General features: G+C 52.3%; 1 protein-coding gene across 8 annotated transcripts in view; it reads left to right on the top strand.

Annotated features, from left to right (window-relative positions):
- Positions 1-18,076, top strand: part of SLC39A11 (solute carrier family 39 member 11) — a 299,558-nt gene that overhangs the window by 278,181 nt on the left and 3,301 nt on the right. For all 8 annotated transcript variants that reach the window (XM_081029061.1, XM_081029063.1, XM_081029066.1 and 5 more), the window contains one exon: positions 16,217-16,315. In XM_081029061.1, the coding sequence (XP_080885187.1) occupies positions 16,217-16,315 (99 nt within the window). The remainder of the gene's footprint in view (positions 1-16,216; positions 16,316-18,076) is intronic.

Here is an 18,076-nt window from a genome sequence, read left to right as displayed (position 1 = left end):
TCCACTGGCTCTCTCTGCCCTCAACCCCCACCTCCACCCATTAGGGTCAGGTACCCCGATTGCCTTCCGCCCACAACCCCAGGATATGATGGGTTCTCTGAGGACCTACGCTTGGGTCGAGGCATCTGACACCAACCCGTCACTGCTGCTATTTCTTTGCTGAGATCCCCAAGCTCACCCCCAGGTTTGGTGATTCCTCGCAAGAACTCACAGTACTCGGCATACAGTCGTACTTGTGGCTAGGATGTGTTACCGTGAATGCAGAGCAGGCACAGCAGGAGAAGAGGCGCATGGCGCAGAGTCTGGAGGAAACCAGGCGAAGCTTCCAGGAGTCCTTTCCCAGGGGAGACACACAGGAGGCACTTCATTCCTCCAGCAATAAATTGCGACGACCCTTACAAATTATTGTTTCCCTAGGAAGCTCATTAGAGACTCAGTGCCCGAAGATTTTACTGCGGGCTGGTCACGGAGGCGTCCTCTGCCTGCCACTTACTATTATAAAATTCCCGACTCTGGAAGCAAAGCAGGTGTTCAGCACAAAAAGCTTTCTCCACACAAACAGTGTAATCACAGTAAGCCACTCTGATCAAGTTCCCAGATGCTAGTTAAGGGCCTTGCCAAGGAGAGCAGCCCCAGGCCGGCTCTGTTAGCTCTTTTCTGCATACTGCTTTGATCATGATGATGATGATGATGATGATGAAAGGAAGAAGCTAGCATTTATTGAGCACCTGCTATGTGCCAGGTGCTGTTTGCAGCACTTTCAGTGGGCTAATTTCAACCTCCCAGGTGCCAAATGGGAACATTACGATCATCCAGGCTACATCCCATTTGCACTGGGGACCCCTCTCCTCCAGAAAAACTTATCTGGAATTTCTGTTGAAAACACTACATGTGGGATTTTGACTTCAGAACGTGGCAAGGAACCAGGGTCCCTCCATGGACCATCCACTATGTGTCTGGGCTTACACCATATCCCTGCCAACCCACTATGTCTGTGTCAGGCAATTAAGGCAGGTGTTTCTTCCACTTACAGAAGTATTACACTTTTATTTAAAAACGTATTTGAAGAAAAGAAAGTGAATTGATTTAAAGTGAGCAGTCGTGGCAGACGCCTTGAAGGTTGATGAGGAAAGACCAGGCCTGGGAAACCCGCCTATAGGACCTTGGCTGGACGGGATTCCAGGGGATAAGGGACACCTGGCTTGGGGGCAGGGCAGGGTGGGGGGGTGTTTGGACTCAGAGAGCAACGGCTAGAGAACTCCTGAGTTCTCAGTCAGTTTGCTCAGCTTCCTAGGGGTGTGCCCAGCCCCTTGGCACCGAAGTTCCCCCGTGGGTCTTGTCACATGGAAACCAAACTGTGAAGGCAAAGCAGACTGACCATGTCTGCTATGGCTACAGAAGGAACGTGGTGGCATGATGACAACTGGCTCATTTTGCATGTATATGGCCCAGGAAGGGTTCTTTTTACATGCATGTCAGACAATTGTCTCTTTATGGATAAACACACACCCAGTCTCATACACACATGCACACACACACACACGTGCCCTTCCTTCCTCCACTGAACCATGTCACAACTCAGGACCATTCACCTCTGCGTACTTCAGCTGCGACTTTTAAGATAAGAACATTCTGGTAGAAACATGGGGGGAAAGATAAAAACGTGCTATTCACAAACAGAGGTATAAAAATAGCCCTCAAGCATATGAGGAAAAATGTCGAGACTCACACCTAATTAGGAAAATGCTAATTAAAACAACAGCACCATTTCTTACCTATCAGATGGGCTAAATTTAAAAATATGACAACATATTCTGTGATGAGGCTCTGGAGAAACCAGCTCTCGTGAATGGCTGGCGGGAATTCAAATGGATATAAGCCTTTCTGGAGAAAAACTTACCGATGTCTAACAAACTACACATGCATTTTCCTTTGATCCAAGATTCAACTCTTAGGAATCAATCTGAAAATACACCTCCAAGAACATGAACATACATATATGTACAAGGTTATTTATACATTGCAGCACTGTTTGCAATAGCAAAATACGGAAATCACTCAAGTGTCCTTATATAGGAGAGCAGGTGAGTAATCTACAATATGTCCACACAGTGGAATAGTGTGCAGCTCTGCAAATGACATGGAAGAGCTCTGGGAACAATTTGGAACGATTTCCTGGATATACTGTTAGTGAAAAAGAGTATCTGTAGTATGCTACCCTTCGTGTAAAAAAGAAGGGGCGTTAAGAAAATATACACACATCTACCTGTTTATACAAAAGACAGAGGAAGGATAAACCAGAAACTGAACAGATTGCTTCCTCGCAGAGGGTAGATGGGGAGGCAGGGGCTGGGGACAGGATAGCCCCCTTGTTTTTCACACTGATGTGACATGCTCACTTCCAGGGTTTGATCATTGTACTGTGATTATGGAGGCTGTTAACAGTAGAAGAGTCCGGGTGAGAGGGATAAAGGAGCTCTTCCTACTATTTTTGCAACATTTCTGCAAATCTAAAATTATTTCAGAATAAAAAGTGGGGGAAAAAAGTATCTGGCACATAGTAGGAATGCCAAATATGTGATGAGTAATTCAATTTGTGTATTAAATTAATGGAGAAGCCTTGAAGTAAAGCAACTTATTTAACTTTGGGGGGTGGGGTGGGGAAAGAATAGATGTTCTCCTGCATAAACACACTATTGATTATCCTGCCTAAGAAATTTACAATTAGCTAACACACTGACCCTATCCAATGTTTCTAATGATTCCCGGATGTCCTTGATAGATGTTTGTGGTGGTTGTTTGGGTGATGCATTTGGTAGTCTTGTCTCCTTAAATCTCCTTTCATGGAAGGCCGAGTCCCTGTGTTTTCTGTCGTGGATGACACCGACATTTTGAAGAGGCCAGACAACTGGCTGTTTTCGATAGGATGCAGTGGGGAAGGAGACCATCTCTGCAAACGCGTATTCACACAGGACGGTTCTTCTGAAGTCTCAGTTCTCATTTGATGGGCTCGGAACCACATGTACCCCTGTGTGACTCTTCAGGTGGGACCGAGCAGCTGTCAGCATGATCGTGCTTTCTTAGCTTCCTGGTGGACAGGTCCCGCCTTTCTCCTCCTTTTATGCCCAATCAGAGCCCGTGGTTATGCCCGCCCCTCACTGAGTTTGCCATTCCTTCCCCTGTAGTGCTCAGTTACCCCTCATAATTGGCTCCCTCTCCCACCCCCGCTCCCAGGAAAGCTGGCGAGTTCCTTGTACTTCAGGAACGACCCCCGTCAGAAGGCATCCATTGGAGCCCATTGAGATCCACATATAACGATAGCCAAGGAATTCTTCCTAGTTACTGACTTGGTCAAGAGTAAAAAGGACACTCGCTCATGCCAGAACCCAGCCATTCGTTGGAAATACTAGGAGCCTCTTTTCCTTTAAAGAGAATTAAACAGCATTCACTGATATTTTAAATTCGCTGGGATCTTTTACAGTGTTGGTGCCCCTGCAGTGGGAAATGGGTAATGGATGGCTTCATGGTCTGAAATATTGCTCTTTATCACAGGGGGTCCCTCATAAGCTGAGGTGACAGAAAGACCCACCCTCACCTGCGCTGTTTCTGTAGCAGTGTGCTGGCAGCGTCGGACACTTGGGCTCTGGAATCATCAGACCTGAGCTGGAAGTTCAGCTGTGCCTTGTATGGGTCAGCAACCCTCTCTAAGCCTCAGTGTCTTCGTCTGTGAAATGGGTTGATAACATTCCCTGCAGCGGTTCATCACCAGAGTGAAATGAGATGATGTGTAGCAGCGCTTGTCATGGGGCGTGGCACGGGGAGAGGCTTAGTGAGCCATCCTGGGGCTCTTGCCATGGTGCTGTTAGCCAGGCGTCTCTGTGATCATCACCCGGCATTTCTGGAAGACGTGGCTCCGATTAGGGTGGCTGTCCTCTTGGTGTCATTAGGAGCATGTGCAAAGCAGCAGGCACAGAACTTTCCAGCGGCCGGTTATCTCCAGCCCACCCACTGGCACTGGCTTCACCGACATGCAGCCTGCACGCACCCTCAGCTATCCATATGGAGAAGCCAAGTCATTTCCCAGTGGCAGAGCTCCGAGTCCCAGCTAGCTAGACAGGAAGCCCCCAAATAAACAGCCCTACAGAACGAAAAGGTGCCTTTTTGTTAGATTTCTTTCCAGTGTCTCACCTGGTTTTCCTAAAGTCTGGTCTGCACTCAGACATCAGCAGCTGCGAAGTTGCACGTGGGTAGAACCCCACATCTCCTGTACCCCCTCCTTGCGCTGCCCATCTTTGCTAGCTGAAGAGACAGCAAGAAGTTCAGAACCCCTGAAACTCATTTCATTTACAAAGAGATATCCTTCCTCTTCGTTCTGGGAGCCCAGGCTGATTGTCAAACAACAGAGTACATATTGACAAGCAGCTCTCTCGTCCCAGCCGCGAGGGAAGCATGCAAATAGCCAGCAATTTCTCACTTCTCAGCAGGCTTGCAGTTCAGTTACTCTCCCTGAAGGAGGAGGAGGAGCAGGTGGTGTTCAGCTTTGAACTTGGTCCACATGCCCCAAGGATAAGTGAAGGTATAGTTCGTTCTAAACAGGGAGGGTGGTGGTGGTGGGGGGGAATCCCTGTTCTGTACATTTGTTGGCTGGGAGCCAGGCAGAGAGAGCAATGTGACAGAGACCACAGTCGAAGGCCATTGAGAGCGTCTGTTATTCAGCAGCAGAGCATTCAGCCTCTCAGATGGTGCCCAGAAGATTGTTTTGTGGGTGGAAAAGAAAGGAGCCTTTCAACCCCTCTCATTTGGCCAGCCCTGCAGTTTTCGCTGAGCAGCCGTTTCGAAGTTTCCTCTTGGAACGATTGGTTTATGCTGTCCAGATGTGCACAATGTGATGGTTTTGTTTTCTGGCTTCCCAGATGTGCACGGACAGGAAAATGAGCTTTGGCAAAGGCAGGGGCCTGTCTCTGCAACCCCGGGAATCTGGAGAGGCCACAATACGGTCGTTGTGTAGGAATCACAAAGCTTGGGGTCTGGAAAAGAGCTTACAGGTCACCCAAGTTAACCTCCTTACTCTCCAGCCGAAGAGACCGAGGCCCAGGAGGGTGTGACATGCTCTCCGCTGACTGATTACCTACAGCTGGTAGCTGACAAGACACCGGCCTTGCTAGACTCACAGGCCCGTATCTGTATGCACGTCTGCTTCCGCTCTCTGTGCACCTGGCACTCTTCTGGGTGCTTGGGACACACTGTTGAACAGACAGACAGAGTCCTAGCTTGTGCTGATGCCAGATCAGATGTGGGGGAAAGAATGAACAACGAACATAAAAAACAGGTACATTATATAGGAGGTTGGAAGGTAAGAATTGCTATCGAAGAATAAAGCGGAGAAGGCGGAGGATAGACTAGGGTTAACCAGGTATGGGGGTGCTGTGGTTGTTTACAATTTCAATTAAGAGGGTAGGTTTCATTAAGAAGGTGACTCTCTTAGTGACCTGTTGCAGTTCAAAGTGTGGTGGCTTAAACCTGGAAACATTATATCACATTTTATGTGGGTTAGGAATTCGAGAGCAACTTTGCTGAGGGTCCCTGCTCAGGGTCTCCCTTGAAGTTGCAGTCAAGGGGTCGGCAGGGGCTGCCGTCATCTGAAGGCGGGATCGGGGCTGGAGATCCACTTCCAAGATGGCGCCCTCACGTGGCTGTTGGTGGGAGGTCTCTGTTTCTTGTCACATGGGCACCTCCATAGGGCCACTTGCGGGTCCTATGACATGGCGGCTGGCTTCCCCCAGATCTAGCAGTCAAGAGAGACAGATGGAAGTCGCATTGTCTTCTATGGCCTAGCCTTGGAAAAGCCGTGGGACTTAGTCTTGAAGGAGGTGAAGAAGTGAGGCATAGATATGTGAGAAGGAATGTTCCAGTAGAAATGCCCTAAGGTGGGAGTAACCAACGATGTTTGCAGAGGAGCATGGAGGCCAGATGGTTGGAGTGGGAGGAGCCAGGGGGAGAGCACTAGAAGAAGAGGTCAGAGAGAGGATGGGAGGCAGGAACACGCAGGTCACTGCTGCCAGGGGAAGGGCATGGGCTCTGCCTCCAAGTCAAATGGGATGTCGCAGAGTGGAGGAGCAGCATAAGCAGACACGGCAGATGCGCAGAGAATAGAACAGACTGTAGCGGGTAAGGGGAGAAGCAAGGAGACCAGGGAGGAGACCATCCCTGTGAACCGGGAGGGAGATGGTGGACACTTCCACCTGGCTGTAGGAATGGGGGATTCTGGACAGTTTAGGATCTAGGAGGTCAGACTGGGGAGGGGAGTGATAGACAGAGTGGCTAAGAATGACACAGGGTTTATGGTCTTCCTTCCCCAAAGCTGTCACTGGCCACTTTTCCTCTGTGGCCACTTCCTGCTGAGGTAGAAGAGGGCTTGGAGCCCAGCGCTGTTTCGCTTACTGCATGCAGTGCCCCGTGCTGTGTTCTTCGGTTTGTCACTCACGCTTTGTGGGCCTGGGTTACTACAAAATGGAAAATGAACTTATACCTCCTAAGTGAAAGCTACAGTCAGTGTTTATGAAGGACCTTAAAGCTCTTTAGAAGAAAGTGCCAAAGTGCTGGAAAATTTTTTAGTGGTTTGCAGCGGTATTTCGGTATTTTGCGTGCTGGAGAACCAAATGTTTTTGTTGCAACCCCTCCCGTAAAATGTTGATCCAGCTAATGTGCTGACTGAAGCGTCGGGCAAATAAGAAACTGGAGTGAAAGGAGATGTGGGGGGCCAGGTGGGGGCGAACTTAGGTATCCTGAGGAAACAGTGTATCCACAACTCCCAGCAGTGGTGTGAGGAATGAACCCCATGCCAAGCTCTGCAGGAGATGACAAAGCAAAGCATCCAAACCCTCACATGACCCTCCCCCCGGGGTCTTACAGGTGTGCAAATGATTTATATAAAGTTCAAAAGCAGACACAGCTACTCTGAGCCCTGAGAGGTGAGAAGTGAGGATGTGACTTCCCTGGGGGAATTTCTGCAGGGCAGTGATGAACAGGAAACTGAGGGTTGGGGGGGCCTGGGGGTGCCGCAAGGTAATGTTCCATTTCCTGATCTGGGTGTGGGTTTCGTTAAATCCATCCAGTTTCTGAAAATTCATCAAACACAACACTTATAATCTGTGCTCTTCTCTGCACGTACATTCAACTGCAATAAAACATCTTTATTAAAAGGCAGTGGGAAGTTATGCTTCTCCCCAAAGTGTAACACCCCTTCCCCCCCAAGACCTGAACTCCTGCCTTTGGAGATACCTTACGGTGTGCTCCAAGGCATTGTTTTAAAATTCCAAACACCTTCAGGAGAACTAACCAATACATTGGCCGTTAGTCATTGACACTCATCTCAATTAGGAGACAAGAAGGCATAGCTTAGTTTTGCCTTTTTGGGGCTTTTTGTAAATGAACTCACAGCATTTACTATTTTGTGAGTAGTTTCTTGCACTCAGAATTGTGTCTGAGATGCCTCATCCTGTTGCATGTAGCCGAAAACTATTTGTTCTCATTGCTGTGTGGTGTGTGAATGGAACACAGTTTATTTATTCACTCTGTAATTCACGGACATTTGCTTTAGTGTCCAGTTTGGGGCGTATTATTGATACAGACCCTGTGAGCCTCCCAGTATCTACCTTTTCATGAATATGTGACGCATTGTTCTTGGGAGGATACCCCCAGGTGCCTTTTAAATCACACACTCAGCCTCATACCTGAGCAATGCAGAGCATTGATTGATCCTCCGGGAAACTTAGCAGTTAAAGATCCCCAGGACATCCCTCAGGGAGTCAGAGATCAAGGATTTACCTCTCAGCAAGGAGAGGGGTGCAGGGGTGGCCTGAATCACCTTCAGACACCACCCTGCCTTGTGGCGTGACTTCCTGGGCTCTTCCCCGCCCACTCTGGGGAGGGCAGCCGACTTGATGGGAATGGATGGGTCATCTCATCTTTCCAGCCTGTGGCAATAAGCCTCCCAGAACCGAAGGAAGGGGGTGAGGGAGGATCCCTTGCGTGCTAAGCCAGCCCCACGGAGCAGGTAGGGCCTGGCAGCCCTTCGGGGAACATCCAGCCCCTTCCCACCTGCAGGCTCATCAAACACCTCGACAGGCAGCCCCAGTGAGAAGCTGGTGATGTCATCGCCAAGCCTGAACAATCAGGCCTTTCAAGGCAGGACGATAACAATCAAAACAGTATGTAAGGGCCTGCCACGCAAGAACACACACGCTCCTCGCACAGGGGAGGATCTGAAAGCAACGTGAAGCGGGGCTTGTCAGGAATATGCTGTTCTTCTTTCATAACCAGACGCCAGAGAACATAGCCGGGAGAGCAAGGCTGTGGGTTGCAAGGACACTCACTTGCCAGTTCTCAGAGAAATCCACGACACTCCCAGCCCGCCCGCCCCACCGCCAGGAGGGCCTCACTTCCAACCCTAAGTACTGAACTCACCACCGAGCAGTAACCTGCCGTGGAGTTTGAGCAGGAATGTCCCGTTGTACAACTCCAAGGCGCACCATCCACAGAGAACACATGTGCGAGGTGCCCCAGAAGGGCGGAACACTGAGGTTCCATGCCTTCAGAATGAGGGAGCAGAGGCCTGGTGGCCCTCGAGGGTTGTTTCCACCTTGGATCCCAGGGATTGGTCTTGCCACAGCTAAGTTCCATAGAAGATTCTGGTGCACGGAGCTTGAAATTCTCAGACAAGATGTGAGATCGGATGTTTCCCTTGCTTGGTTTGAGCAGTCTCGGGGGTTCAGATATTTGGTGGGGTAACAAGCTCACCGAGAAGTGGTTCTCAACCAGGTGTGATTTGGCCCCCTAGAGACATTTTTCACTGTCTGGAGACAGTTTTGGTCATCTAGACGAGAAGGATGCTGCTGGCATGTAGGGGGTACAGGCCAGGGGAGCCCCGAAAGGTCCTACAATGCACAGGACAGGCTCCCACAGCAAGGGAGGATGGAGCCCACAGTGGCCTTAGTGGCACGGTTGAGAACCCCTGCTGCTCCAACCCCGTTAACCTGAAGGTCTCTGGTTAACGTCTCCTCCATCCGGCCTGCTCTCCTTGCCTCCCAGAGCAGGCCAGACCCTTAGCTCACCGGCTGAGTGGGCAGAAGGCAGTGCCTGATCTCCTGCTGAGGAGTGGAACCCAGGTAACTCATGGTTTGATGGCTCTGTGCGTACCTGCTGACTCTTCGCAGCTGGGTAACCTCGGGACAAGTCACTTCCCACATCTGTATAGTGGGGATAACAATGGCAGAAAACACTTAGGAGGTAGTGGAGAGGGCCAGGCATGCTGCTACACGTAACATGCTCACAACCATGCCTGACACTTAGTAACACTCAATAAAGGGCAGCGATCATTATCGTTATTTTTATTCTAGCTGGAGGGCCTCAGGCTCCCTCTCATGGGTGTGGCAACGAAAGATGAGCTGGTTTCGGCCGCAGGTTGTTGCAGCGGGGTCTGCGTGCTCCACGCTCCGTGCTGCTTTGGGCACGTGCTCTGCGCTGCTGCCAACACACACTGACAGCTCTCCCCCAGCTCCAGGCCTGAGACATTCTGAAGTCGAAAGGTTGAGTGGAGGCAGCTAATTGATGGATTTCAAGGAAACCCGTCCAAGCGTCCCATTCAGCACAGGGGTCTTCCTCCAAAGATGGGGTGCAGACCCCGGGGGTGGAACCCCACACTTGGCCTTGGGAAGACCCCGGGGTGGGGCTAGGGCATTGAGCACTAGTCAGATTTTGCCTCAAAAGCCAGTAGACTCAGCTGTCCTCAGGCGGCATTCTTAGAAGATGGCATGTCATGGAGAGATGAGCTTTGACTCCAGTGCGCTTTTTAATCTTTGTGTGTTGGCTTTAAGCTGGGGCAGGGGCGAGAAATGAAGGCCTGGGTCACCCTGCCTCCCATCCCACACCTTTGCTGGTGCCACTCCTTCCTGCCACAGGAAGTGCTTCCGCCCCACCATCTCTCCAGCTATTAAAATGACCCCCACCCTTCCATTGTGAGTGTCACTTTCCCCACAAAAGTGTCCCAGATTGTCTTTCTCTGCCAGACTCATTCTCCCCTTATGCTTTGTGCGTCTCTTCCAGCCCTTGGCCAGTTCGGTGCTGTCCTGTGGTTCTTCGCACATGGGCCTTTTTGCCCTCTATCCTTTGTCAGTTGCTTGAAGGATGGGGCTTTTCAGCGTCTTCTGTGTTGCATCAGCTCTTGCACACACCCAGGGCCACGCGGTGGATTCTCGAATCACTCCTGAAAAGGGGCTGCCAGCTGCTCGTAGTTGCTATTTCTGGCCTTGGTTCTGACCAGGAAGCCACAGAATCAAGAAGGTGAGGAGCATGAGTTAGAGAAGAAATGTGTGTGAAGTCGGGAAGATCTCCAGGGAGTGGGGGCCCCAGGCTCCGTCAGCCCTGCATTATTCGGGAAGCGTAGGCAATTTTAACAGTAGCTGCCATTTAAGAAGCACTCATTCTGGGCGGCAGGCGGGGACCAGCACCTCACCGCGATTGTTCCCCAGCCAAAACAGAACCCTGAAAATGGGAGCATTTTATGTCCGTTTTACAGACAAAGTGAAGGCCCAGTTCACTTTGCAGGAGAGAGGAAGCTTGTTCGGGGCTTCCCCCATGCCCTCGAATCCCCAGCATGCTGTACGTTTCCCTCTTTCACAGCGTCCCATCTCTTCTCGCCACTCGGCCCCCAGGGCTCCCGAGTCACCTCCCAGCTCGCACTTCCGAGGGACCGGGCCTGCCCCCTGACCCCTTGCTCCCTTCTGCTCCATGCTTGTAGCTTGTACTTGGTCACAACAGCGCCTGGCAGGGGAAGGGGGGAAAAGGGTGGGGGGAGTGGGGAGGGGCGGGGGTCTCCACCCAGGAACGTCTGGCTCAACCACTACATCCTCTCCAAAGACGTAGAACTTCTCCATGCCTTTGTTTTCTGCCTGAACAATGACATTGTTGAGCAAGGGACCTGTAAGTGCTCTTGCAGCCTGAGTGAGTGTTCTCTGACTAACCCTGGGGTCTGAGCTGGAGCGAGATGCAGATGAGAAGGCAGCCCCCGGCAGACATAGGGTGCGGCCTCCAGTTGCCTCCAGACCTCTGAGAAAGAGTAGGAGTCTCTGCGTACTGCGGCCTTTGTTCCAGTCGCCCGCCCCTTGGGATTTGCGGTATCTGTAGGTAAGGGCAGAGTGGCCCACTCTAACTGGCCGGCTGGCAACCAGCCTTGCATGAGAGGCAACTGGAAAAGCAGCATGCAGACTGGAGACCGGGCACCGTCTCTGCCTGCATCCCCTTGGCACTCCTGATGGGTCCGGCCCCTTCCATTTGCTGGGGGTCGGTTTTCATGAGTGAGCCCAGTGCCTTCCCACTCCCACCCAGGTCCTCCCACCCCTAAACAGCATGAAATGTCCCTTTATGTCCCTGCCCCAGACAGAGATCAAAGTGTCTGCCGCTGTCACTGCAGGGAGGTCATCTCTCCTGCCCCTGCCATGCCTGGCCATCTCGGAGCTGGGCTGGAGATGAGAGACCCACATGGACTCCCTGGCACCCATGGTCAGAGTTGGTGAGGGTGGAGGGAGACACATCTAACTGGTCCAGGAGTGGTTGGAACTTGCATGGACCATCAGTGTTGGATGGGACTTTCTTCAAAAGCGTCCGCTCCAGACAATGTGACGTCTGCATCACAGCACTCGAACTGCATTCAGGGAATTCTGCCCCCTTCGCATACTTGCTTCACTGCTAATGAGAAAGCTCTGAGAGGTTAGAGAAACCATTGCTACTCACCTCCTCCCCTACATCGGAGTGATGTTTGGTCATCTTCCTTCTTGCCATTCTGTCTTCTAGTGTAGAAATAAGAAAGAAAAAAATCAAAAACTTAGGAAATTAACTTAAAAACAGCCTCATTTCCCTTAGCACTGGACTGGGTCACCCCTTCCTAGCAAACTCTGATTCCAAAGGGAAAGGAAAAGTCTGAATGACCCAAGTCGGCTCCTCGCCAGAACTGCTCCCCACCCCCCCCCCCACACACAGACTCTGGGCTCACCTTCCCAGGGAGACCTCTCAGGGCTGCTCTTGCCCCCCAGGAGTCATCCGTCCCACACCCCCTGCAGTGACACCCTCCCCCTCCCTCTACCCTGCCCCTGCTCTCCCCATGGGTGGCCTTCCTAGCCCTTTTCACAGAATCCCCTCCCTGTTGCTCCCACGCAGGCCTGGGTGACAGGTCCCTGTGGGGCTTGGCTTCACCCCACCGAAGGGCAGGGATACCATCAGGGGACAGCCTGTGGTTTCTTTGTTCAAAGAGCCCTTCACTCCCACTTCCCTCTTGCCACTCGTTTGCCGTGGTCCAGACTGGTGATGGTGTCTGTACTCCCGCTGGGAAGAGCGAGACAGGAGACAGCGGCTTCACTGCCTTCCCAAGGGCAAGGCTTTGGGCTTGCCCTTGCTTTGGAATTCTGCTTTGAGTCTTCATAGCCTCTCATTTGGAGTTGTCCTTCCCAAAGTTAAAGGATGGAGGGGTGGCCCAGCAAGCCGCACTGCCTCGGGACGCAGGCGGAGAGTGTCCTGTAGTGTGGGGGTAATGGGGAGAGCTGGGGAGGGCTGCAGGAGAGAGGAAGCTTGTTCGGGGCTTCCCCCATGCCCTCGAATCCCCAGCATGCTGTACGTTTCCCTCTTTCACAGCGTCCCATCCCTGCTCGCCACTCGGCCCCCACGGCTCCCGAGTCACCTCTCAGCTCGCACTTCCGAGGGACCGGGCCTGCCCCCTGACCCCCTGTTCCCTTCTGCTCCGTGCCCCATGGGTGGCCGTGACCCCATCAATTTTGTGGATGCATCCTGTCTTCCTAATGACCTCCACTCGGAGGCTCCTGCGCCTTGTTTCCAGGATCCCCTCTAGGGCCCCCCAGTTCAGGTTTTGTGCCCAGGGAGCACCCAGTTGCAGGCTGCCCGACACATTCACAGGTGGCCACTGGTGTCCTCAGCTCCTAGCCGGGGCCACCCTGCAATGCTTCTCAGCTGTCAGGATGGGGGGAAGGGCTCCTGAGTCGGAGGCCACCACCCTCACCCTCATCCCCTTGCGTGACATCTCAGGTTCGTGGTTCTCCACACCGTCAGCACCTTGCTCAAATCTGCAGACATGGGCCTGACGCCACAACGGTCAGTCAGAATTCCCGAGTGTGGCGCCCGGCACCAACATTTGCTAAAGCTGCCTGGTGACGAGTGTGTAGCCAGGGCTGAGAGCTCGGGGTTTCATTCACAGTCCAGAGCTGATGCACGTGGGAAGGGGAGCAGAGGGCGTGGAGGGGACTGAGCCCATTCATTGGGTCACTCCTACCTAGTTGACATCTAACGTGCACAGCATACAGCAGAGCTGCAGAGCATGGTGGGCCAGTGTGTGTGTGCGCGTGCATGCGCATGTATACGTGTGTATGTCTGCGTGCGTACACATGCGTGTGTGTGTGTGTGTGTGTGTAGGGGACAGCCAAGTTAACAAGGGACATACGTGGACGTGGAAGGGCAGAGAAGCTGTGGTGCAGCCTTTGCTGTGGGTGAGAGCCCAGGAGCACGCAGAGATTCCGTGGTGCCCAGTGGTGGTGCCCTGCTGCCAATGACCTGGCAGGATCCCGAGGGTGGGGCACCGGCTTGGGCAGCAAGCCCTAGGCCAGAGCTGGGGCAGGGCAGAGGTCACACAGCTTGCCAGAGATAGAAGAATGGGGTTTCTGTGCTGCTTATCAGGACGGTGGCTCCCGGACAGGATGTGGAGGAAGCTTCCACAGCCTGCCTGGCGGATGGCTGCAGTCAGCACCGTTTTGCGGTGAGGACTTTGGACGGGGCGCCCCACCTTGGCTTGCTGGTGACACTGGGCTGACAGCTCTCCATGGTTGGGCTGCGATAAGTTATGCACCTGCCCGTGAACACGAGGGGCGATGATGACCGTGCATGGTGAGCCAGCCACCAAGTGCTATTTCCACATCCACCAAGGGCCTTAAGACCTGGTCTGACACCTCGACCTTGCTCGTTGGAAGACCCTCATTGGCCTTGATTTCCATCTCGTCAGATCTTTCTGTGGCCACTGAGATATTAGGGCAGAGGTCGGCACACTGCAGGCTATGGGCCTAATCCGGCCCACCACCTGATTTTATAAATAAAGTTTTATTGGAACACAGCCCTACTCATTTGTTTACTTTTTGGTTGCTCTCCCACTACAATGACAGAGTTGAATAGTGGCAACAGAGACCCAGGGGCCCTTAAAGCCTAAAATATTTATGACCTGGACCCATGTGGTACCCCGTGGCATGTCTGAACCTCTTCCTCTCTAACAAGTGAAAGGAGAGAACTGCCTTGGATGACAGTCTGGGATCCGATGAACCCCTGGGAGAGGTCAGCGGACACAATGGAGTCAGGGGCCCTTTGTGGACGTGGCCTGGGCCAGGTGGGCAGGGGTGTCTTCTTGCCCATCCACTTCATTTTATGAACAGGTGCTCCAGGTGAGTGATGTGTCATGCCTAAGACATCAGAACTTTTCTTTTATTAAAGAGTAAATAATACTTTTTCAGATGCCATCAGTTTGATGAGCTGATGGGTGAATGTTGAAGGGACATGTTGTAAAGTTGTCAAGAAGGAACAGGATGCGAGTTCACTAAATGAACCACATGCAAACCACATGTTGAGCAGTCCAAGGTTCTGGTAGGGTCAGCCTTTTCCTAAGAGTCTCCTTGACCTGGCAGCCACCGGGTAGAGGCTCCCTCCTCCCGTGTGTGTGGGAACCTGAACCCCGTATATGGTGTGTGTGCATGAATTGGGGGGATAAAAGCCAACACAGGCTGAGGTTCAACCCTCAAACAGAATATTAAACCCCGAGGATTATCCTCTGTCTTCTTTGCTGGAGGACAGAATAGGAGGTTGTGGCCAGAGCTGGCCTAATGGGACCGTCCAAGGCAGCAAGTGTGTCCCTGTCCCAGGGGCCTGGGATGGGTGAGTGGGCAGGGAAGACAGGGTGGAGCCTGCCAGCGGGTCTGCAGCACACCTTTGCCGCTGTCCAGAGCTGATGGGTGGATTCCACCTGGCAGCGAGGGGGACAGACGTGAGCAAATTGACGTGACAAATTGACTGGAGCTTCCCTTTTCTTTCTGTTCCACCCACGATGCCTTGGTGTTCATGCCCAGCATTGTCATGCCCAGGCGGCACCCTCTTCTCACGCCCTTGAGATCTTTGGGGATCAGATGGGCCCTCCATGGAGGGGCTGCCCCAGGGACCTGGGCAGCCAAGGTAGAGTCTCGTCTGGGGAGATGCTCTAAAACTGCCTAACCGTTGCATGCAGACTGATGCCGTTTCTTTCCCATCAGGCTTTTGCTTTCTCTGAAAGCTGACGTTCAGTGTGTATAATGAGGGTTCTTCATTCATGCGTGTGCCTTGTCTCCCTGGGGATCACAGCTGCATTTGCACCTGGCTCGTCCTGTTCCTCCCTTCCTTTGGCACGCGCACAGCTGGTCTGTGTGCAGAGCAGGCTCTCAGGGCTTGGCTCTCACCAACTGACCGATGCGTACAGCACAGGCCCGCAGTGTCCCGCAGAGGCAGGCGAGACGGTGACAGGCACCACAGGGGCCCCAAGAAATGCCGTCCCAGTGCCGGATCCACACAGAGAGTCAGTCCATGGGGAAGCCGAGCCCAGACCCAGGACATCTGGGCCACTGCTGGATTCTGCGTGCTTGTCCCATTTCTGAAGTTGCTTCTAGATAAATTGGGATCGATCGATCTCCGTGCCAGAAGGGAATGGAAACCAAAACGTACTGAGCCGCTCACATGTGTTAGGAACTGGACAGGCATTCGGTCACTGGATCGCAGCGCTCCTTCATGGTAGACGCAACCCCTTCCATGTGACATAGGAGGCCCTGAGGCGTAGAAAGTTAAATGATGGGGGCAAAGTTAAGTGGCAGAACACGGCCCTCCTAACACTCCGCCGTGTTCTCTGCTGAACTGCAGCACCGTAAAGATGGAGCGTCCCCAAGGACTGAGGACAGCTTCTGTGTCACCCCTCCCTCTCCTTGTGTTCTCCACCTACACACGTGTCCTGACCTTTCTCCTTCCTCCACCTGCCACAGGTCTCACCTGGCTCTTGAACACCAAAGGATGCCTGGGGCCGAGGCCAGGGGCTCCCATCTGTGGGCGGCTCGCTTCCAGACGACCATCTTCATGTGTCTTCTTGGTCTTTCAGGAACTTAGCCATTGGAATTGGGATCCAGAATTTCCCCGAGGGCCTCGCTGTCAGCCTCCCCTTGCGAGGGGCTGGCTTTTCCACCTGGAGAGCCTTCTGGTAAGTGGTCATGGCATCAGCGCTCAGAGGCCAGGGTTGTGGCAGACGGAAGGCTCAAAGCGGTCCTCCGTGCCAGCTTCTTTCTTCGGAAACAAGCTCTTCTGACCTGGAAGCGAATGAGGAGCTTCTGGTAAAACACCTGCAATCTGGCTGAATCCTGCACTCCCAGGGCTGGGAGGAACCTCAAGAAACTCATCTCTTGACCTGCAGCCTTTGCATAAACTGGCCCAAATGGCCATGTTTCTATCTCAGAGCCCCTCCTTGGATAGCCACGCCATGTCCATTCCTGGTTAGGTTTTCTCCCCTTTGGGAAGGAAGAACTGAGGTGGACTATTTGTCTGTTCTTCTGTCACATGCCTTCACTTAGGCTCCTGGTACCTTGGCCTGTCCTGAGAGTCATTGCAGCTGCTCCCTCGCGTCTGGGGAGACAATACCTGTTGTGCTCATGCCTGGTATTTCATAGTTCCCAAAGGGCTTGCTAGCCTAATCCTTAAGTTTACCTTTTCAGTGACATAGAAGGTGAGTCCCCAGTGTTCAGAGGAGGAAACCATGGCCCAGAGTGTAAAGGACCAGCTCATGTCACCTGGCTCCTCAGCGGTGACTCCAGGACTGGAAATCTGATCTTCTGCCCCTCGGCTCAGGACTCTGAGCCTCAGAACACCTCTTTGTTAAAACAATCACTGCTGTAGAAAGTATGGTCAGAGCATTAAAAGGGCTGCTAATAACAACGATAAAAATGCCTTCCATTTTATAGGGTCTACGACTGACAAGTTCCTACACAGACTTAAATTATGTGATTTCCACCCTCTATTATCTCTTTCTTCATTGTTGGCATCTGTAGAATAGAGGACCCAGGGGAGGGCAGGGTAAAATGGCCTTCGAGGTTATTTTCAAATGCAAGTTCCATGAGCCTGAGGCAGTAAACAAACATCATTTCATACAGTAGAAGTACCACGAGAGGAGGGGAGGGAATAGGGGGCATCTAGACCCTGAGATAAAAATTTTTTTCAATTCTCACTCCAGTCTGGACTTGATCTCAAACCGACTTTTTCCTGAAGTGACAAAGCCAAGGTCGGGAATTGTACACACTTAATTGGAGACAGGTCGTGGCCCTCTTAGAGGAATATGTGGTACCGTGTCTCCCCCATGCCAGCCGGCTGCTCTCGGCCAGGGAGAAGCAGGGCAGGTGGGAGTTGGCAGTCCCCACAAGTTGCCCTTGCTACCGTCCCATCATCTCGGGAGGCTGGCCGGAGATGTCGTCTCTCACTCCCATTTTACAGATGGAAACGTTGAGGCTCAGGCAGTGTATCTTCCCAAATGGTCACAGCAAGGGACGGTAGGAAAGATATCCCCATTCCTTATCTATCGCAGGTGTCTCTTGCCAGTGAGACTCAGCTGTGGAGTTCAGGTACCAGCTTATCTGCTGCACTCTGAATTCTCAGTGCTCATGTGGCTGCTGTTGTAATCAGGGCTCATTCTATTTTGAGCAGGAGACCCACTCATGCTAGCTCAAATGAAGGGATTTTTTTTTTTCTTTTAAAAGGAGAAATCTCACCTTAATCCAAGATGGGGGTTGTGGGGACTGCCCTCAATATGCACATGGCCACGTAGGCCACGTCTTCAAAAGAGGTGGGTGGGTGCAGTTTCTTCAGAAGGGGTGCCGTTGTGGCCTGAACCCCCAAACATGCCAGGCACAGCTGTCCTCGGGAAATGCCCATTCTGTTTCTAATCAGTGCCCTATCCTTCAAAAGACCATGTCGG

This window comes from Rhinolophus hipposideros (genome assembly GCF_964194185.1).
Source record: "Rhinolophus hipposideros genome assembly, chromosome: 20".
Classification (NCBI taxonomy): domain Eukaryota; kingdom Metazoa; phylum Chordata; class Mammalia; order Chiroptera; family Rhinolophidae; genus Rhinolophus; species Rhinolophus hipposideros.
The sequence above is the reverse complement of the archived record's forward strand: the minus strand, read 5'-3'. Positions and strand labels throughout refer to the sequence as shown.